Here is a 21,537-nt window from a genome sequence, read left to right as displayed (position 1 = left end):
TGCCTTAGCTGAGTAGTAGGGGACAGAATTATGACCTTTTCCTTTTCCTGACCCAGAGACAGAGGTGTTCGTGGTACTGCAGTGTAGTAAAGAATTCTTTGAAGTACTTGAATGTCAGAATACTGTAATTATATGAAATGCAGAATTATGTTTCAGTATCTTTTGAATATGAGGCAGAATTCAGGGGATAAAATGTGTCACTCCTTAAACCTAGACTCTCCAACAAGAATAAGTAACTTAAAATGTAAATAGATTTTTTTCAATTACAAGATAGTATTTTTTTAAGGAAAGTAGAACTAAGAATTAGTGTATTAAGCAGTGCAGTCTTTCTCAAAGACCTACAGAATTTCACATGGTAATGTTAGTGTGACATTTTACCATCCACAGTAAACCCACCAGAATTGGAAATCAGTTTACTTTCATGAACAAGTTCTGTTAGGGGCTGGTTATATAAATCACAGGTTTCTGATTTCATTAAAAATCATGGATTATTAATTTCCTACTTAAGCATACCGTTGATCAACATTGTCAAATTTTATAATAGTTATGGATAATTTTACACTCAAAACATGGTGTATATAAAAGTACATTTCAGGAAGTGAAGGATACATAGTTTAAAATCCAAAACCATAAGTACAGCTATCACTTCCTGTGTAACACCTAAAAAGGTTTTTTTTTTTAGAATTAAAAGGATCATTTTATTTCATCATCCAGGAAATTCCTTGATTATTTGTGAGTCAGGGAGGAGGAGAAAGTACAACAAGGTTACTTGGTTAACAGGCTCAACCTCTTGTGCTCTCATCTTACTGGCAAGTAGGTAAAGTGAAACTTACAGCCACTGGCTGGAATCCGTATTGGCTGAAGCAAACGGCAAATTTTCTATGAATTTCACATTAACAGTTGAGTCTGCTTTCTTTAAAAATTGGTCAAATTTTCAGGACAACAGGTTGCATCATAGAGCTTGGGAGGCATAGTCTATTTCAACAAATCAAGCTTAAGTAGACTGCTTATCCTGAGCTGAAGGGCACAGCATAATGACGCCTAAGTGAACAGACATGCCAGGATCTTGGGGACAATTTCTCCTGTTCCATTCTCTTCCTTTACTAAATCACCTCTCTCCTTTTTACTCAGTTTGCCCACTTTATTCCATTATAGATTTGAGGTGGTGAGTCTAATCTTACATACCTAGGTCCCCATTTTAATTTGGTAATGCCGTTGGTGACAACAAGCAATGTCCCTTCAGTTGTAACCTACATTCTCCTTTCAGGTGACTTATTCAGAATTTTGCAGGTTCTCTCTATAAATGAATCTAATATTCCCACATACACTGTGAAAATGAGATTGTTAATAAAATTCTTGGATTTGTCTGTATTTGCACAACTCCCCATAAAAGTGAGAGAAACTTGAACATGGAGATTGTCTTAGTTGAAGGCATTTTTATTTCCCTGCTGGTAGCCACTGGCACTCAGCTAATAATCCTTTCTTTATAATTCCCATTCACGTGTTTATGCCTGGAAACATTCTCTGTTGTTGCTGGAGGTGGTGGTAAGGGACAAAAATCCCACTGGCTCTCTTCTGTAGCGGCTACCTTTGTCTTTATAGTCAAACCTGTACTATGCTTCTGTCTCTGTGAGAAGGCCCAGGTTGTTTTCAGCTAATCACTCTTTACATAGAAGCCAAAGGAGATGGGGCAGGGCTGAGCAGCAAAGTACTGAGAAACATCGATTTTCCCCATTTCTGCTGTGTGCTGCTCTTGTAAAGGGTGATAAGGCCACATACACAAGAAGTCACGTAGCAGGTAATTTCTTTGGCTTTACTCTGTGCATTGTTCAGCCAAACTGAAAAGTTCATGAATTCTTGGTCCATTATAAAGAAGGTGCTTGCAGTCTAAAGTGGTCAGTACACTGCTATTTCAAAGGTGCGCAACTGAGAAGGTTTACTACTCAATCCATATGAAGTTGTCTTAATGGAGCCCTTAGAGGGCGATTCAACAGGGAGCATCCAAGGGACCACAGTGATCCTGGAGGTCTACACAAGTTTGTTCAGTCATTGTGCACATGTTCATAGTCTCCATTTATCAGCCTTAAAAAAAATTTCCATACAGATTTTTAGCCACATAAAAATTTTCTTTTACCTTTAATGTTGATAAAGATATATCTTTGCTTTAAAAAAAAAACTCACTTGAGAGAATTTTAAATAACATCCCACTCTATGATATGAATAGCCACAGTGAAAATGCCAGGCATTTCTCTTTACTGAATAGTTACTAGTTACTATGGCATATCTATAAAGTAAAAGAAAAAAATATATACTAAATATAATGAACCATGTATTTTCAGGTCAAAGCAATTCACTGCAAAGTGTAGTTTAATAAATCTGCACTGTCCCAACAATGAGTTAGAACATGTGACACACAAAAAACTTACCAACAATTTGGGGTACAATTCTGTCAAATTGTAATCAAATAGACTTCTTAGATCAGCTCTTAGACTACATTATCAGTAGGTATAAAGACAGTGTCACTCACTTCTAGTTGTTAGCTCTCTTTATCATGCATTATTTGGCATAAACAAGATTTAGGTGAAAGAAAGCAAAATAGAGCTAGCCTTGGATTGACAATACTGCACAAAATGCCCCTCAGCAGGAATAATATTTTTCCTCTGTTGAAGCACTTAATCTTCTTAAATATTTTAAGAAATAAGCATGCTTTTCTTATTCTCAGTCACTTTATGCATCTCCCCAATTAACAAACCTAAATTGGTCAATGAGATTTAGTATAGGTAATAATTTAAGAGATACAAATATTTGCCTCAGTTTTTCTCCTCCCTCCCCCTTTCTTTCAAAGTAACACAGACACAAATTAATAGGGAAATAGGGAAAAAATATATTCTTTCACAATGGGATGAGTGAGATGACATTCATCCATCCATCCATTCATTTGCTTTATAAAATGAGAAACTGAATTCTTTCCAAATAGGTGTCCTTGAAAATAATAAAATGTGCTAAGCTAAGCCCATAAAAATGGTAGTCTTAAAAGATGATAGTATTTTCAAAATTTGAAGGAAAATTAATTTTTTTTCTTTTCCACCCCACCTCAGTTTTACACAAAGAACATAAATTCCTTTCAAGGCAGATGTTTTGGTGGGTCTCAGTAATCGTAAAGGACAACACTTGTTTGAAATAAAGTGGTGTATTCACCCCTTGAGGCAGTTATCAACAGGGCTATAAAACTTTCGGTCAACACTGTGTTATGGACAAGATGAGTCATGCCTCTTACCTGGTGTTTGGAAATTAAGGCGCCTTAGTTCTACTGGGTCTGTGGGATGGTGTGAAGGGACCTCCTTACTGTTTGGTATGCTGCTTTTTCTAGAGTCGGACTCTGCCCTCTTCCTATAGGGGAAGAATAAAAATTTAAGAATAAGTCAACCACAAAAAATGAAACAGATTACAAAAGCTGAGAGTCATGCCCCACCCCCTACACCCCCAGTTTGTAGTTTTAAAACTTTGACCTTTGTGACCTATTTTTTTGTCTCTTGGTCTACAGTGTTTCCTGAGGTCTGAAAATTTTAAGTGGATGATCTCAAAGTCTTCCTTCAGCTCTAGAAGTAAATAGTTCAGTGACTCTGCCTTTAGACTTAAGGAGGTGTTGGTGAGAGATGTCTGAAGTACTGTTCAGCTTTTCTCCCTTATCCACTAGTTCTATTTGTGAGGAACAGGATAGAGTCACCTTAGGAACCAATAGTAAGACCGCGGTTACCACTGGAAAAAGCTCAGACCACTGAGCCTCAAGCTGAGCAGCCAAACCCGCCTCCCTCCTTTGCCCTTTCTAAGTATACATGACTGGTGGCTACAATGTACATCTGCATAGGATTTGCCCATAAGGCAGATAAATACAGTAAGTGCATTTCTAAGATTCCAAGTTAGCCTAGTACCTGGGAGGATATTTAGGACCTCACAAAACAAACATCTCCTTTCTTTTACAAATATCAAGGAAAAAAATAGTTTTGGCTGTTTAGCGTCAAGCTGTCTGTGATTAGTATTTTGTTAAAGTCAGTCACAGGAAAAATAACTTCACCTAGTGGGTAGTCCCACTCTCCCAAAGATCATTCAAGGCATATGAACAATTAACAGTGCCTTATTATAAGTAATTTGTTACACCATTCAGTTTATCTTTGGTTTAATTACTATCTACCAGTTTTATTAAATGTCCTTGCTCAAGGTGTCATGTGTAATGTAAATAAATGTCTATGCAAGAAATGGCAGGGTTTTTTCCATAAGATTTCTTTATCCATTTTTTCCCCCAAACATAAATAATCACAGAGTGGTATCTAGCTATTTTAAGGTTGAATTAGATTAAAAACTACTTCACTGTTTAAAAAGGCCTCCATCTGTTCTTTATTCCAAATACGGATTCTAGCCATCTCCAGGCTGGAATCATAATCCTAGCATCTCACCCCTGCCCAAAACAAATGCATTCTAATTGGGGAAGGTGTGCAACAGTGTTGGGGAGCTTTCCCTTGCTCTTTTGGATATGACTGTGGTATAATTCATCAGTGTTGCTGTGGTAATGGGCTTGCATTCAGTGCCACCCAGGTCATTCCATGGTTAGCCAGAGGGCTCCTGTTACATAGCCTTTCTTTCCATCTCTGCTCATCTGTATAGGATAAAACCAGCCAGGGGATGAGGGAAAGACTGACGCAAAGGGGAAGTACACTTGATGTGCTCAAGTGCAATGCCTTTGACACAACATCCTCAATAGAATGAAATTTTTTGGGTGAGTCATGTTAGACACCTTGCTCTTTCAGAACCTTGGATTAACCTGTCTCAGGATTTCCTGTTTCTACCCGAAAAGTGTCAGGTATAGCCTTAGGCTAGAACATGCTGCCAAACCATTCTATCAGTCAGAGGAAAGGAGTGAATTGGAGGCATGCCACAGATACTGGCAGCTCGAGCTATTTGGAGTGAAAAGTGAGGAAGAAAGGGAAAGAAGAGATGGAGGGCTGGTGAGAAAGATAGGAGAAGGAAGAGATAAAGGGGCTCAGAAGACCATGCGGAAGAAGGATATGATGACGACTTTAATTGTAGATAAATATCCCTGTGTTTATGCTGTGGGTGTTTGCCTCATGATACAGAGATACATTTTACCAGTGACGATGAAGAGTTTAAATGGGTTAATGAAACACTGAATGTGGCCAGTTAATCAGTCCCCCGTGTTACAAACAAGTGGTTGGCCTTCTCACTGGAAGTGATCCCGGTGTCCCTTCTCAGGTTTTGGTCTTTTCATACAATTTGGCACAGATACACTTCTTTACTGATGTGTCAGACCCAATGACTAAAACCTGGATTTTTATCTCTTTGCAAAATGGTTCTACAGTCTTTCTTGGAGGATTATGGAAACTGTGTGTAGAAATGGGCAAGGACACTTGTGCTCTCGCAGGTGTTGTGGGACATCCTCTTTCTCTTCTTTTTCATTGAGGCCAGGCTGAATGACAATGAGTAGGAGGTAAAGAAAAGAATATTCTCTAAAAATGTTTAGTCAGTGTCTCCGGTGCCAGGAAAGTTGAAAATCACATCGTGTTGTCTCGTGAGTCTTTGAAAACCCAGAGCATGGGACTAAAATTACAGTTTATACTGGTGCTATGTGGGAGGGGTGACCTGATATTTAATAACTAACTTCTCCCTCACTTAATCTGTTCAAATAAAATAATCTCCAAGAAACCAGATTCCAAAAATCCTAGGAAAATCAGCTGTTTAAATTTTGTTTTGTTTCATTTGGTTTTAATGATCACAACATGGGCACGTCTGGATGCCCACACTCTTTTAGCACATTTTTTTTAAACAGAAATGTGCTAAAATGGTTGTTTTCTAACGAAGAATTTCTAAGGAAGGTTTGCAAGATGCAAAGTTTGGTCGTCATCAGTTAACAACTGTAATGTTTAAAAGCTGAATTTACTGTTGCAAAGTATTAACTGGCACACAGTGGTCTAAAATAAGGCCCAACAGGAACATAAAGAGTAAGTCCCCCCCCAATGGGTAGGTTTTCAGAAATCACAGTATTCTCATTTTCAACTAGAAAAAAAGCAATAGATAGTGACTAGAAAGAGATAATTTTTGCCTTGCTATGTTATTTTTTCTATTAGGATTATAGAGCCTAGGGTAAGTTTATTTCTCTCAGTGAGAAGTATTTACCATGTACAGGGGTTATATGGGTAAAAAGGAAATAGAGGATCACATAGCATTTCAGATATGGCAGAAGCTGCTAATACAAAAATATGTGTATGTTTGGGGTGTGAATAATGTACAACAAAAATGCTACTCTGTGGTCTGAGTGGGGTTTTATTTTCTCTTAGTCTCGTCTGGCTCTTTTCTACAGGTAAACTGGGGAGCAAAAACAAACGGAAATTGTCTAGAAGATCATATCTGTTTGGAACAAAGATATTCAGAGAGATGGGCACAGACTTTTGGAAGAAATATATTAATTGGAATATTAATATTTCAAAGAAATCGGTTTAAACACTGTAACCTCCCCTTTGCCACTGCTGATGTGTATCTTCTTGGGTAAGTCAACTATAAACCTTCTCAGTTTCCTCACTTATGAAACAGGGGAGGGAGGTTTGAAGACGGTATCCAGCTTTTGGCCTAACTCATCTTAACAGAGTAAGAAGGTAATGATGGAATTGTGAGATGTAGACAGCGTTATAGTAAGAACATAGATCTCTGAGCATATTAAGTGGGTTCAGAGTGTTTTGCTGTTTTGCCAAAAAAAAAAAAAAAAGACAAAACAAAAAACTGTTTTGTGTTTTTCTGCAGGATTAGTGGTAAGCACACCTTTTCAGAGGTAGTCAGTCTCCTTTCAGTGAAAGTGTAATGGAGCTTGCTGACCAGAGCTGAGTAACATTAGGGAAAATAACACAGCAGTGATTTTCAAACCTCAGTGTGCATCAGATTCACCTAAGAAGGCTTTTTAAACTGCAGGCTACTAGACCGACCCCCAGAACTTCTTATTCAGCAGGTCTGAGGTTGGAGGGCCAAGAATTTGTAATTCTGTCAAGTTCCTAGATGGTGCTGATGCTGTTGCTACTTGTCCAGGGACCAATGATTGAAAACCACCTGACTGAAACATTGGGAGGAAGGCAGGTTAGATGAGCATTGAGGTTCTTTCCTTAGTTTAATTGGAATTAGGAATTCATGTCTATCCAAATGGATAGATACATAAATATACTGGTACGAGCTAGACAGCTGAAAGCTTAGATTGGATAAATAAGCAGGATAGGTGGTGTTATTATTATTATTATTATTATTAATTATTGGCTGGAAGACAATAAAAAATAATGTGGAATTAAATAAAAGTTTTCACTAAGGCATTGCCATCAATATTAGCAGTGAAAATGTTAGTATTCATATGTAAGATGTCTTGAGATCAAACTCTGAGTAAAAACAAACAGAACCAGAATGGCTTACATTAACACATACAAATTCTCATTTAACGAGAGACTGGTTTTACTACCTTCTAAATTTAGCTTTATATAAAGTAGATTATCTATCTATCTATATATATATTTTACATATCTTAGGCTTTGTCCATCTTCCACTTTGTTAATTGCATCTTTTATATTCCAACCTCCACCCTTACCCCCTCAGTACCTCCAAAGTCTGCCCATATCTTTTCTGTACTGAGCATTCAAGGGGTTTGTTTTCTATTCCTCACCTGTCAGGTTTACTGCTCCATTTTAATGCAGCAAAAAAAGAGAAAGAAAGGCTAAATGTTAGTTGGCCAATGGTTACAACCAGGATTTAACAGTGCTCACAACCAGGGACATATAGCTGACACATATTAGAAAATGACAGCATATCAAAATATTCGAAGGTCTCTAATCATGAAGCAAACGGAGGACATGAGGGTACATGGCTAACTGAAGCTTTTGTGTGTGTGTGTGTTAATGTCAGCTTCACTTCTATTCATCAACCTACAAAACACCGCCACAATTAATTACATCCCAGCAAGTGTTTGATGGTAGAGATGTAATTTAATTTTTATGAAACATGCCATGAGAAAACAACTTATGTACTTAATGGGAATATAACATTATTCCATATAAGAAATTTGGTTCTTTTAAATTAGTCTTCAGTTAAGAGGTACATTATTCCTTTAATGATACAAAATATCTGCAAACTGCACTGACTGCACAAAAATGTGCGCAGTTGTATAATACACCACAAGGTAATTAAGTGGCAGAAATGATTTCTTGAAACACCTTTAGGTAGGTGACCATAAATCTTTATTTCCAATAAAAGATTAAATACATTTTCAGTTTTGGAAAAAATAATACTCATCATTTTAAATCTACAGAGCATGACCCATCTATATAGCTGCACTAATCTGGAAAAATATTTTACTACCAGCCATAGACATGACAGGTATTTTCCTAGTCAAAGAGGCACCGCTGTCTGTGAACACATCCAGCCCATGCTCACAGACACTTTTGCCCGTGATAATATGTGGATTGATTAAATAACCATGTCCTTTGTGCAGAGTGTATATCCTTTACCTGAAAAGAATTCCTCTAACCAATCTTCATGTTGAGGCAAATTGCAGAGTATTTAGTGAGTTCTTAGTTGCAAAAATAAAGGTACCACATGTACGTCAAAGCCAATAAGATATATACCCATGTAGCTAGAGTATCTGGCTTGAATGTAATCCAGTTCATTTCTTTTTAAAAATACAAAGTCTACATTTAAATGGTACAAATACACACATAGAAAGTGAATAATGAAAATGATATCAAACACACTGTTTAATTCTTTTTATTATTAATTTTAAAGTGATTTACTTGGTGGTTCCATGTTTTTGAAAAGTCCTACATATGTTTCTAATTTGCTTATTTTTTAATTGTTGCATTCTATATTAATCTTTTTGTTTTCTAAAATCCATTTTTAATCAATGAGATCATCAGTGAATCAGTTGTAGGAAAATACATTCCTCTGGATGAAAGAGAAGTACTTCCCTGAATTGTCAGTTTTGTATACGAACAGGCTGTTGAATATTAGGAATGAACAAGTACGTAGTCAGTAATTCACTTATTCTGCCACAGAAATGTCAGCCTCACCCCACATATGGGTACGTATTTGATGCAAATCGCTAAGTTTAGAGGCTTTTAGAAGTGGTGTATTTAAATTGCAGGTTGAGGGTTATATTATACAGCTCTGGCCAGTCCAGATGACGGTGATACTGAGTGATAGTGTTAAACTCAGTTCCCTTCGCTTGTTTACTCTATTGACTTGCGTATATCTGGTTAGTGAGTATCCTCTGTGCCATGCATTCTACTAGGCACAAGGGATATAATGAAGATTAAGATGTAGCCCTTGACTTAACAGTTTAGTAGGGGCAGAAAGTCAAGAAAATGGGCAGTGATAGTAACTGGGCAGTGACACCAATTCAGTAGGTTCTATAGTGTAGGTAAATAGAAAGTGCTTTAAGAGCGGAGAGAGGGGAACCCCAAGGCAGCCTGAAGTGGTAGAGAAAAGAGAACAGGAGTGGGGCACTCACAAAGGCTTTCATTTAGTAAGTAGATCTTAGCTTACTTGTAAAAGCAAGCCAGGCTGAGAGAAGGGTTTGTGGGGGTGACTGGAGAGGCTTTCCAGGCTTACGGAAGGACCTACAAGATACTCAAAGGCTAGAAGGCACAATCAATCAGCATTGCCCACTGTGGATGGTCGCGGTGGCATATTTTCTTCACAGCATCTCAAAATACTCTGGAGTGTGTGTCTTTGTCTTTCTTTGATGACACCTTGGAAATACTGAAGAGATAGAGCCCACAGAGAGCCAATGCTGGACCGGGGAAAAGGTGAAAAAGCTGAAGTCTATATATATTTTAGTCATATCTACCTGTTTACCCTCGTTGCAGTGTCTCATTAGACTATGCCTATTCAAGGATGTTGATTGTGTCTAAACCATGGTTTACCTCTTTGCAATTTCCTAATTCATAGGTTTTTCCTTCTATGGTACATAATAAATACTTCTCATCCATCTTTAAATGCTTTCCATAGAAGTCAAGTTAACACTTTATTTTAAAAATATTTTCTATAGAAATAATTCCTGGACAGTTCTAGAAGTAATGACTGAAAAGCCTTACAGATGTAACAGGTATGCAGGGTAGATGAACATCTAAGAGCATTCAATTTTGTGTATTCTTACTTTGTGGGGTGGACAGATGAAGGGCAACATGGAGTCATTTGAAAACATACACGAAGTGGAGTCAAATAAAATAGTATTATTACTTGTTTTTATGTTCTCAGATTATAGAACATTGTTGTTAAAAAGTGCAGTTATCTAATATACATACTTAGTTTATAAATGAAGAAACTGAGGCCCAGAGTGTTAGCATGGCTTGTTTTTTTTTTTTTTTTTTTACTTGAAGTATAGTTGATTAACAATGTTGTGTTAGTTTCTGGTGTACAGCAATGTTATTCAGTTTTATCTGTCTGTCTATCCATCCATCCATCTATTCTTGTTCATTATAGGGTATTACAAGCATATTGAATTTAGTTTCCTGTTTAATACAACAGAACTTTGTCATTTATCTAGTTTATATATAGTAGTTGGTGTCTGCTAATCTCAAACTCCTTATTTATCCCCTCCTCACATCCTCTTCCCTTTGGTAACCGTAAGTTTGTTTCCTATGTCTGAGAGTCTCTATTGTGTCTTAATTTCATATTCCACATTTACGTGATATCATGATACTTGTCTTTGTGTGACTTCACTTATTATGATAATCTCTAGTCATTCTATGTTGCTGCAAATGGCAGTATTCTGTTTTATTGTGTGGAGTTTTCCATTGTATAAAATATACCACAGCTTCTTCATCTAGTCATCTGTCAATGGACATTTGTGAACACTGGGGTGCATGTATCTTTTCCAGGAGTAAGACTGCTGGATCATATGGTAAGTCTATTTATAGTTTTTTAATTGAAATACAGTTACAATGTGTCAATTTCTGGTATACAGCACAATGTCCCAGTTATTCATATACATCCATATAGTCATTTTCATATTCTTTTTTTCATTAAAGGTTATTATAAGATACTGAATGTAGTTAGTTCCCTGTGCTATACAGTATAAACTTGTTTATCTATTTTATGCCTATTAATATCTTCAAATCTCAAACTCCCAAATGTATCCCTTCCCATCACTCTCCCTAGTAACTGTAACTTTAAGATTGTCATTCTAAGTAAGCCAGAAAGAAAAATACCAGACATACTAAACAATCTCTAGGACCATCCATATTGCTGCAAATGGCATTATTTTATTTTTTAATGGCTGAATAGTATCCCATTGTATAAATATACCACATCTTCCTTACCCAGTCATCTCTTGATGGACATTTAGGTTGCTTCCATGTCTTATGGTGCTGCTGTGAACAGTGGGGTCAGTGTGCCTTTTTGAATTAAGGTTCCTTCTGGATATATGCCCAGGAGTAGGATTGCTGGGTCATAAGTCTGTTTTTAGTCTTTTTGGGGAATCTCCATACTGTTTTCCATGATGGCTGCACCAAACTACATTCCCACCAACGGTGTAGGAGGGTTCCCTTTTCTTCTCCAGCATTGTGAATGATGGCCATTCTAACTAGTGTGAGGTGTAGATTATTGAGCATGTTTTTCATGTGCCTATTGGCACTCTGCATGTCTTCACTGAAGAATTGCTTGTTTAGGTCTTCTGCCCACTTTTGGACTGGGTTGTTTGTTTTTGGTTCTGAAGTTGCATGAGGTGTTGATGTCCTTGTCAGTGACAGTGTTTCCATATATTTTCTCCCAGTCTGTAGGCTCTTTTGGGTAGCAAGTTATGCTAACAAATATAGCCAGGTAGTCATAGAGCTGGGACTTGAACTCAGGTTTCCTGATTCCTAGTTAAGTGTTTTTCCAAATCTTGCTATATCTTACCTCTGCAGTTTATATTTTGTGATCATTGTTCATATCACATAGAGAATAGAATTTCAAATGCAACATCATAGTGCAAGCAAGTTGTAACACTAATGACTTAGAAGCTGTATTTTACTTAGCTGAAAGCTCAGAGGGTATTTTAAGGCCCTTAGAAGGCCTCAATGATACTGTTTTGTCACTGATTATTAGTCAATGTATTATATGCGATGTAAAACAAAGTCAGATGAGTTGATTGTGAGATAAAAGTCTCCTGCGACAGCTGGATGAAATATTTTATATGGACAAACCATCCATAGCTCTGGCTAATGCAAGCAGTTTTATAATGGGGTGTATATGATAATCAAAATAATGTAAGTCAACAGTATTTCATTCATTCTGGACTCATTATTTGCACACAGGAACTGACACACTTTAATAATAGTGTAAAACATTCAATTTTGAGCCATTATGAATGACTTATGTACAAACGGAAAGGCACCTAAAAAGAGGGACACAGTCTTCATTATGTAATTCTCTACTCAGAATCCAAGCTATAAAAGGCACTATTCATTGGCTATAGAAGATTTCCTCTGAAACTGCTTCGTGAAAATCAGGAAGGACATTGTTGGGTGTCTGCTTGAATTTCAAGTCAGGAATGTTCTTTACTGCTGACGCAAGCATTTCTATTTCAGAAATGCTTCATGGGCCTTCAGATGGTTAGCTAAATATACTCCGCATTCGAGTATGTGTGCATTTCCGAACAATTGCATTAGACGATGCTTACATATGCACACACTAAAATTCAACTTTTAAAATAAGATGCCCGTTTTTTCAAGCACATGTGGATAAAGAAAGCTTAATTTTAAATCTTTTAAGTTATCCAATTTTTTCACGTTTACTTAATTCACAGTGTCATGTGCTATATTATATGGTCAGGCGATACAACTGTCGCAAGCACTTATTTTCTGATCTGGTTACTCCCCCCAGCAGGATGTGCTGTACATAACAAAGGATACTGGCTTTTTTGTCTGGACTTACCCAGGGTGTCTTATTCTGGGGCACATGGGGACCTCATGCTTCCTGCCCATAGCTCTTATATAAGAAAGAAGTTATCAATACACACTGATAATAAAATACAGAGTGGAATGGGAAGACTGAAGCTGTCAAACTAAGCTGAAAAAGCAAGTACTTGAAGGCTAAACTATTTTATGGCATGGACAATTGAGTGATCAGGATAAATAGCTATGATGGATATTTCTTTCACTCTTTCCAAAAGAGGACAGGCAATTTAATGAGTTACGGGTATGCAGTTCTTTAAAAAAAATGGCACGTAGCCTCATAAGAGAAAGTGTTTTCAAAGGAGAAGTGTCTTTAAAAATTTTTTTTTGAGGGAAAAGAGCTTATGGGAAAAGGACTATGCCAGGTAGAATGTATTTAATAAAGGAATGCAAGTAGAAATCAACCCAGTGAAGGCAGCTACATGGTCTGGAAAATGAAAATAAGATTGTCAGATTAAACACGTAAATGACCATCGTAATGAGGACATTGTCCTCTGAGTCAATGTCAGAATTACGGCGAGGAAAGAAGAGAAACGAGAGAACAGAGAGAAAACCTATCTATCTTATAGTTGAGGAAAGAGTATTTTCACAGTAGCATTCTGAAAGATAGCACTACAAAGGAAAATGAGAACACAGAGGAAAGTTTCATAAAAATAAAAAACCTGATAGAAGCAGACATAATCCTTACTCATTGTGAATGTTTAAGAATGTATTACATATGTTGTTAATTAAAATAAATTTATATATTTATAATACATTTTTTAGGCCAAGAAGGATTTAAGAGAAGAAGAGTTACTAATGTCCTCTATCCAACTGACTATAAACAGAGAGCTAGGGAAGAAAAATTGAGGTTATATGTAAGGGAGCCCGAAACGAGATTGACAGGAGATAAAGCGTGGGTTAATGTGAATTATTTGCATCCTAATTGTAATCAAAGACACTAAATCATACTGATTCTTGGAATATCAAGATGGAGGTTGTAGATATATTTTTAAAGGAAAATGGTATCTTGCATTTCTTCTTGGATGCAAATGAGAATTCACTACTGAAGATGTACAAATACAGGTTAGAGGAGTTTGTCCCTTTCCTTTCCTACTTTAATTGTCTCTTCCTCTTCCTTCTTTAAATCTTTGACTTTTAGAAACAGCCATGGGGGAAAAAACCCTCAATGCACGTGCAAATTGGACTTCTGAAGTGGAGCCATTAATCATCTACAAGAATCCAGGGTGAGCTTCCTTAGGGTCATCTGGCCGTGAATGTAATGACTTCTTAACAGTCAAGTGAAGACCTCCCACTGCTCAAACTATCTCAGAAGATGGAGGCTGGGACCTGTGCCTACTTGGCAACAGAGTCTATGCCACACACAGAACAGGATTTTAAAGCACAAAAGTAAAGACTGTGCTTAACAGTAGTAGACACATTTCCACAGTGATTACTGGAAGTATTTCTACTAATAACCACAGAAGGATGATAAACTCTTCAAAATTAAGGCAGCCCCCAACATGACAAAGGAAATACTGGGCAAACTTACCTTTTATAAAGAAGAATAGCTATGACAATGCAGATAATAAAGACCACTGCAAGGACAGGACCTACAACCCAGATCAAGCCTTCTTCTTCATCTGTGATTGGCTGTGGATCCAGATCCATCGACACAACGGGGTCAGAGTAAGGGCTCGTTGCATACATCTTCTGAGGAAAAACAGAGTCTGTGTTAGTTATAAAATGATCACTTTCTAGGTAGTATCTTTAGCATTAGAATAAGCAAAGATTTAGGACATAGTGGATTTGACAGTAAGTATGGAAAACAGTGTTAGTGAAGAAGGAGAGGGAAGGGGAAGGAAAGATGTTTTACAATCTAACTTTCCTTATAGAGAAATTTTTTTATAATAAAATCACTTTTCATAGTATAAGTTAATTACTCCATAGATATTTTTTACACTATGATCTGTATGTTAAATGATCTTACGAAGTGTAAGTACCAGTAATTAATGAGCCACAAAATGTTCAATGAGCAACTTATAGGCTATCCAGTGCTATATGAAAAAGCAACAGAAATATTACTGTTCCAGCCCCCAAGACTCAGGTAAGGAAACCAAATTTAAAAGGTAAAAATTTATACAGCCAAATGTCAGTATTTCATGAAATCTTAAATTATGTAAGTAGTCCTAAGAGTTGTGCATCAGTTAGAAAATGAAAGACAAACAATGGACAAAGTCTATAAGTTTCAAAAGAGAAGCCCAATGTTCAGATTCTAGATGTAAGAGGTATGAAATTGACAATATGGTTGTCTAGAAAATAACTTTCAGAACCTAAAAGGACTTAAAAGTTCATATTTTATTTCAGTTAAAGTTCATATTTTATTTCAGTTACTGTTCAGAGGCTGAGATGATGATTCTCAGTAGACAACTGATACCAAAATATATACCCACTCCTGGGTATATATCCAAAGGAAATGATACCACTATCTCAAAGAAATATCTGCACACCTGTGACTTTTGGATGACTGGCTGAAGAAAATGTGAGGTACAAACACAGTGGAATCGTATTATTCACTCATGAAAATCCTGCCGTCTGTGACAACAAGCATTAACCTGGAGGGCATTATGCTAAGGGAAATAAGCCAGACAAAGAAAGACATATACTCTATGGTTTTAAGAATGAGTTCTGAAGCAGTAGATCCTAAGTTCTCACCATACACACATAAGAGTTACTGCTGTGAGGTGATGAATGTGTTAATGATCTTGATCTTGGTAATCATTCAGTGTGTGTGTGTATATATACATACAAATACATAAAGTTAGCACGTGCATTCTAAATACGTACAACCATATTTGGCAATTAGTCCTCCATAAATTTGGGAAATAGAATAAAATAGGCTATCTCAGAGGAATGTTCTCTGGACTCTGCCCCATTTTAAAGCAGTCTTTTCCAAGAGAACGGTCCACATCCATGAGCTGCCTTACAACTTGCTCCTCATCTTCTCACTTCAGCACCAAAAGTGATCCTATTTCCTGGTTTGCTTAGCCTGTCTTTTCCCTTCCAGACAGCTTTTCCCGATTTGCCATAGTTGATTAAGCCTTTTTAAAAACTCCCAGCTCTAGCTCCCTTAATTCTTTGCTCAACTGGTCCCGTCCTAATCTTTCCAATGATTTTGTCTTGTTCATTGTCTCTGAATCCATCCATGTGCCAGCTTTCTTAAATTCCGCTCTCTGCTAGTCTCTGTCACCCTTCTGTAGCAAGGTGAGCCCCAGCTTTAAGTACTAACTCTATGCAGATTACTTCACCAGTAATGTTCCTTACCTCAGAAATGCTGCTACCTCCCAGACCTTCATTTCCAATTCTGAGAAGTTCCTACATCAAATCTCAAATTAAGAATTGCATGTGTTATTTCCCTGCTTCCCAGATATGCCCTCCTGCCTCTCAACATCTAGGAAAGGAAAACTACTGATTTTATCTTATCAGTGATCCTCAGGTCCATCCACCCTCTTTCCAGTCTCATGGGTACTTTTCTCAGGGCCTCCTTCATGGTCATTGAAACCATATCAAGAATTTCTTCTAACAGTCTCCACTGCTAGAGTTATTATGCTAAACCGCAGCTGTAAAACCTCAGAGGCTCTGTGGTGGTTCCTAAATAAGGTAGACATCTGAGCATAGTTTTAAGGGCCTCCACTGTTTTGTTTTAAGCTTTCTTACCACATAGAACATAACACCATCACAGTAAATTTCTTGCTACTACTCCCCAAATGCTCTGTTCTGTTTAACCCTCTCAGTTTCCAAAACATTTTAGCTCCCGAAATCCAACTAATCTTCAAGGCCTCAGATTCAGCCATGTCTCCTTAATTGGAAATCAGCCATTTCAAAAATGTAGGTAAAAAAGTAAGTTTAAAAAATTTAAATACTCCTATTTGTCGTTTTAGTGGTAGTGGCCAAATTCTGTTTTTGGTTTTCATTTGTGTATATGCCTCTTTGAACATGAAGATTTATATACTGCTTGTATGCTTAGAGCAGATAGTACAGAACATTGCATTTAGGGAGCTCCCAGGAAATCTTTCAATAAATAAAATACTCACTTCTTCAAATGACTGAGATTAGTAAAACATGAGTAAGCATGCTCACTTTTCTATGATCAGCAAATTATTTTTACTGTGTATTGAAAACATTAGACCATATATTCTGAAATTAAGTACAAGCTCAGCAGTCAATCTGGAGAACACACGCCCCACTAAATGCTTCTGTACTATATTCTTCCCATTTTCCTCGCTGTGTGCAGCAAAGAGCTAAACTAGACTTTCAGACATTTTGATGCCTCAAAAGACAAAAACTCAGTATATTTCTAACCTTCTTAGAAGCAGCTAAAAAAAGAGAACAGAAATGTTCTGAATAAGGGTTTACACAGAGGACAGAGGACTTGGCAAAGACACTATATATCCAAGAAACATGATTCTAAATTGTTCTGGTTTATATTTTACCCTTTCCATTCTGTAGGTCACATTCAATTTGTCTGGCAGACTGAAATAAGCAAAACTCTCTGATTTGGAATTCTTTTCCAAGAGCCTTTGAGATGATAACCTTGGTCAGGCAAGATGGAAATCTGAGCAGAACTTTTCATTTTCACATGTCTGTTTCCTGATTTTCGTTGGAAATCTTTGTACTTTGGGAAAACAAAATCATAAAATGATACCAACCTTGTGTAAAGTAGAATTTGTGCAGTATGTGGAGATAATGGAAAAGATTAAGCCTTTGGTCACTCGAAACCAGTTCTTCCATATTCTTAATGAGGCAGTTAATTGAGGGGAAAGCTCAAGTCACTGGTGGGGTGGTAGATATTTTTTGTATGCAAATTATCAGCCCACCCTGGGAGTGGTTAGCCACTTTACTAACAATCACTAATAAGACTATCAGTGCTAACATTATACTAGGTGGATACCAGTGTCTTCTAAAAAGTAAATGCTTACCTTAATACATAAAACATAAAAGAAATGCTGTTAGCTCTAAGAGAGATGTTGAAAAAAAATGGAGAAAAGGAGCTCATATACTATATATTTGGGGAAAAACTGCTAATCAATGAAACAGTGAGATGGCATACTAAGGGAAGGGGTAAACCCTTCATCAGTGATGATGCATGTCAATGCTAGTGGAAACATCTGTGAGACATTAAAACCAGAATCTCTCTGACAGTGGATGATCTGATGAGATTTCTCTGTGCTGGGTTCTCTGATCTACATCAATGCTCTGAAGGTGCTTTCTGAAACATCCTAAAGCTATTAAAGACAATTATTTTCAAATGACATCCTGTGCACAAAGGCAGAAAGGCTGCCTTTGTGTTTTGATTTTCTACCAGGGAATTCCTTCAGTCATTTGAAGAGAAGCCCCCTGTACATACTAAGACCTGATGTGGAGAAATCTCTGACGTATCTCAGGCTTCCTATATAGGGGAAGGGCTCATTGTGGCTCAGCCTGGCTGCCACAATGGTCAATTTCAAGCCCATTAGGTATAGTTTAGAATATGTACAATACATGTTATTGTGACAGCCACTTCAGAATCTACCCCCCAACACCATCTACAGTTTCTATCCCTCTGTAACATTCATAGCAACTGAAGCATAAAGCAACGCAAGAGCAAGATGCATTACATGAAAGAAGACGACTCATTATTTAGAGTACCTTGAAATTCTCTGTTCTATTGAATTATTTTCTAACTTTCTTGGCTTTTCCCTGATAAAGTCACTAGTAAATTGCTATAATTAAAGAAGCACTGTGCTTGCCTTTTCCTAGATAGAACTTCCCTGTGAATCTGGGTAGAAAGCACTGTGGCTCACTGGCAGTTATGTAGAATAAGATATGTTCCAAGTACCTAGAAATATGCTTAATTACAGAGCTTGTTATCACACACGCTGCTATTAGACACTATGCAGTGTGTGTGTGTGTGTTTTTATATATATATATAATCTTTTTCTTTTTAAGTCATTTTAAGAGGATAAGGAAGAAAATGTCAGTGATGACTATCACCTTCCTGTGTACAGATGTGTGTCACATCAAAAGGTCTCAAGAATCACGCCTCTATGAAAATAAAAGGTATCCAAATTAGGAAGGGAAGTAGTCAAACTGTCACTATATGCAGATGATATGATACCATACATAGAAAGCCCTCTAGTCTATGAAAAAAACTATTAGAACTAATAAATGAATTCAGCAAAGTTACAGGATATGTCATGAATACACAGAAATCTGTTGCTTTTCTTTACACTAATAACTATTTAAAAAATCCTATTTTAAAATCTCATCAAAATTAAAATACCTAGAAATAAATTTAATGAAGGATACAAAGGACCTATACTCTGAAAACTATAGAACACTGATGCAGGAATTTGAAAAATGACAGGAAGAAATGAGAAGATATCCCATGCTCTTGGATTGGAAGAATTAGTATTGTTAAATTGTCCATACTACACAAAGAAATCTACGTATTTAACATGATCCCTATCAAAATACCCATGACATTTTTCACAGAACTAGAATAAACAATACTAAAATTTATATAGAACCACAAAGGATCCCAAACTGCCAAAGCAATCTTGAAAAAAAGAGCCAAGCTGGAGATACCACACCCTGACTTCAGACTATAGTACAAAGCTACAGTAATCTAAATAGCATAGTACTGACACAAAAACAGTTAGATCAACGGTAAAGAATGGAGACCCCAGAAATAAACCCTATGGTCAATTATTCTATGACAAAGGGGTGAAGAACATACAATGAAGAAAAACAGTCTTTTCGACAAGTGGTGCTGGGAAAGCTGCACAGCTACATATCAGAGAATGAGATTAGAAAATTTCCTCACCCTATATACAAAATAAACTCAAAATGGATTAATATTATCAGAACTAAATGTAAGACCTGAAACTATAAAGATCCTAGAACATAGGGAAAACACTTTGACGTAAATTATAGCAGTATTTTTTTTTGGCTCTCTCCCCTAAGGTTAAAGAAATAAAAGGAAAACATTGGGACCTAATTAAACTCAAAAGCTTTTGCACAGCAAAGGAAATTATCAGCAAAACAAAAAGATAACCTACAGAATTGGAGAAAACATTTGCAAATTATATGACTGATAAACGGTTAATATCCAAAATATATAAACACTTCATACAATTCAGTATCAAAAACCTAGATAAGCCAATGAAAATGGGCAGAACACCTTGAATAGACAATTTTTTGTAAGACATACAGACAACAGGCATACGAAGAGATGCTCAACATCTCTAGTCATCAGAGAAGTGCAAATCAAAACCACAGAGATATCACCTTAAATCTCTGTCAGAATGGCTATCATCAAAAAGACCAGAAATAACAAATGTTTGTGATGTTATGGAGTAAAGGGAACCCTGGTACACTGTTGGTAGGAATGTAAATAGGTATAGTCACTATGGAAAACACTATGGTGATTAACCAAAAAACTAAGAATAGAACTACTATATGACAGCAATTCCACTCCTGGATATATGTATCTGAAGAAAATGAAAACGTACTTTGAAAACATACAGGCACCCCAATGTTCATAGCAATATTATTTATAATAGTTGATATGGAAGCAACCTATGTGTCCATTAACAGATGAATGAATAAAGAAGATGTGGTACATATACGCAATGAAACAGTATTCAGCCATAAAAAAATAAATTCTGACATTTCCAACAACATGGAGGGCATTATGCTAAGTGATGTTAGGTCAGAGAAAGACAAATACTATATCATATCAGTTATATATGGAATCTAAGAAATAAAACAAGCAAATGTATATAATAAAATGGGAACAGACTCACAGATAGAGAAAACTAACTAGTGTTACCAGTGGAGAGTGGGAAGCAGGGAAGAGCATGATAGGGGTATAGGATTAAGTGATAAAAATGCAAAAACAAAAAGTAGTCAGCCTGTTACCTTCAAGTTAATGAAAGCTCATGAGAAATAACTAGAATATACCTATGTGTCTGTCCCCAAATAACCATATTCTGTTGAAAATGTCTAAGAATACCATAGGAAAATACCATCACAATTAACTTACAGACTCTGCGTGCTCCATCACCGCTAACACAAAGAAGACATATTCTTGACCACTTTGGAGTTGCTTGTTTGTAAATCCTCCATAATGTTTGTCATCCCCCAGGGTGAACTCGGTGGGAAGGACATCAAAGTGAGCAGCAATATATGGCTTTAATTCTACTTCTCTCCCATAACGGATGCTTCTGCGTTTCCTAGTTATCTCTTTAAGCAGCTTAAGGAAAATAGTGGGAAACAGAGAAAGAAATGTAAACAACAATAACCCAACTTAACGACAGTTTAATGGGAGAAATTAATTCAGGACTGGAAACAACCCCAGTACAATCTATCCACATTTCATATGATATGTCAGCATCACTAAATCTCAAGTCTTTCTAGCTTCCAAATGCTTGTTCTGTTGTTAAGGTAAGGCACTGTACTGCAATTGCAAAGCTGAGGCTATAAACACAGGGCAATTAGATCTCTTACTGGTAGCTCACATCATTGTCTGATCTAATGAAAT

At 36.7% G+C, this 21,537-nt stretch overlaps 1 protein-coding gene across 35 annotated transcripts in view; it reads right to left on the bottom strand.

Moving 5' to 3' along the window:
- The window catches only part of PTPRD (protein tyrosine phosphatase receptor type D), a 1,865,527-nt gene that overhangs the window by 113,053 nt on the left and 1,730,937 nt on the right, over positions 1-21,537 (bottom strand). For 31 of the 35 annotated variants that reach the window (XM_072959433.1, XM_072959445.1, XM_072959436.1 and 28 more), the window contains 3 exons: positions 21,040-21,249; positions 14,506-14,666; positions 3,278-3,390 (listed from right to left, as the gene is read on the bottom strand). In XM_072959433.1, the coding sequence (XP_072815534.1) occupies positions 3,278-3,390; positions 14,506-14,666; positions 21,040-21,249 (484 nt within the window). The remainder of the gene's footprint in view (positions 1-3,277; positions 3,391-14,505; positions 14,667-21,039; positions 21,250-21,537) is intronic. The other 4 variants (XM_072959453.1, XM_072959462.1, XM_072959457.1 and 1 more) reach the window with 1 other exon arrangement.

Source organism: Vicugna pacos, chromosome 4, assembly GCF_048564905.1.
Source record: "Vicugna pacos chromosome 4, VicPac4, whole genome shotgun sequence".
NCBI lineage: Eukaryota > Metazoa > Chordata > Mammalia > Artiodactyla > Camelidae > Vicugna > Vicugna pacos.
The sequence above is the reverse complement of the archived record's forward strand: the minus strand, read 5'-3'. Positions and strand labels throughout refer to the sequence as shown.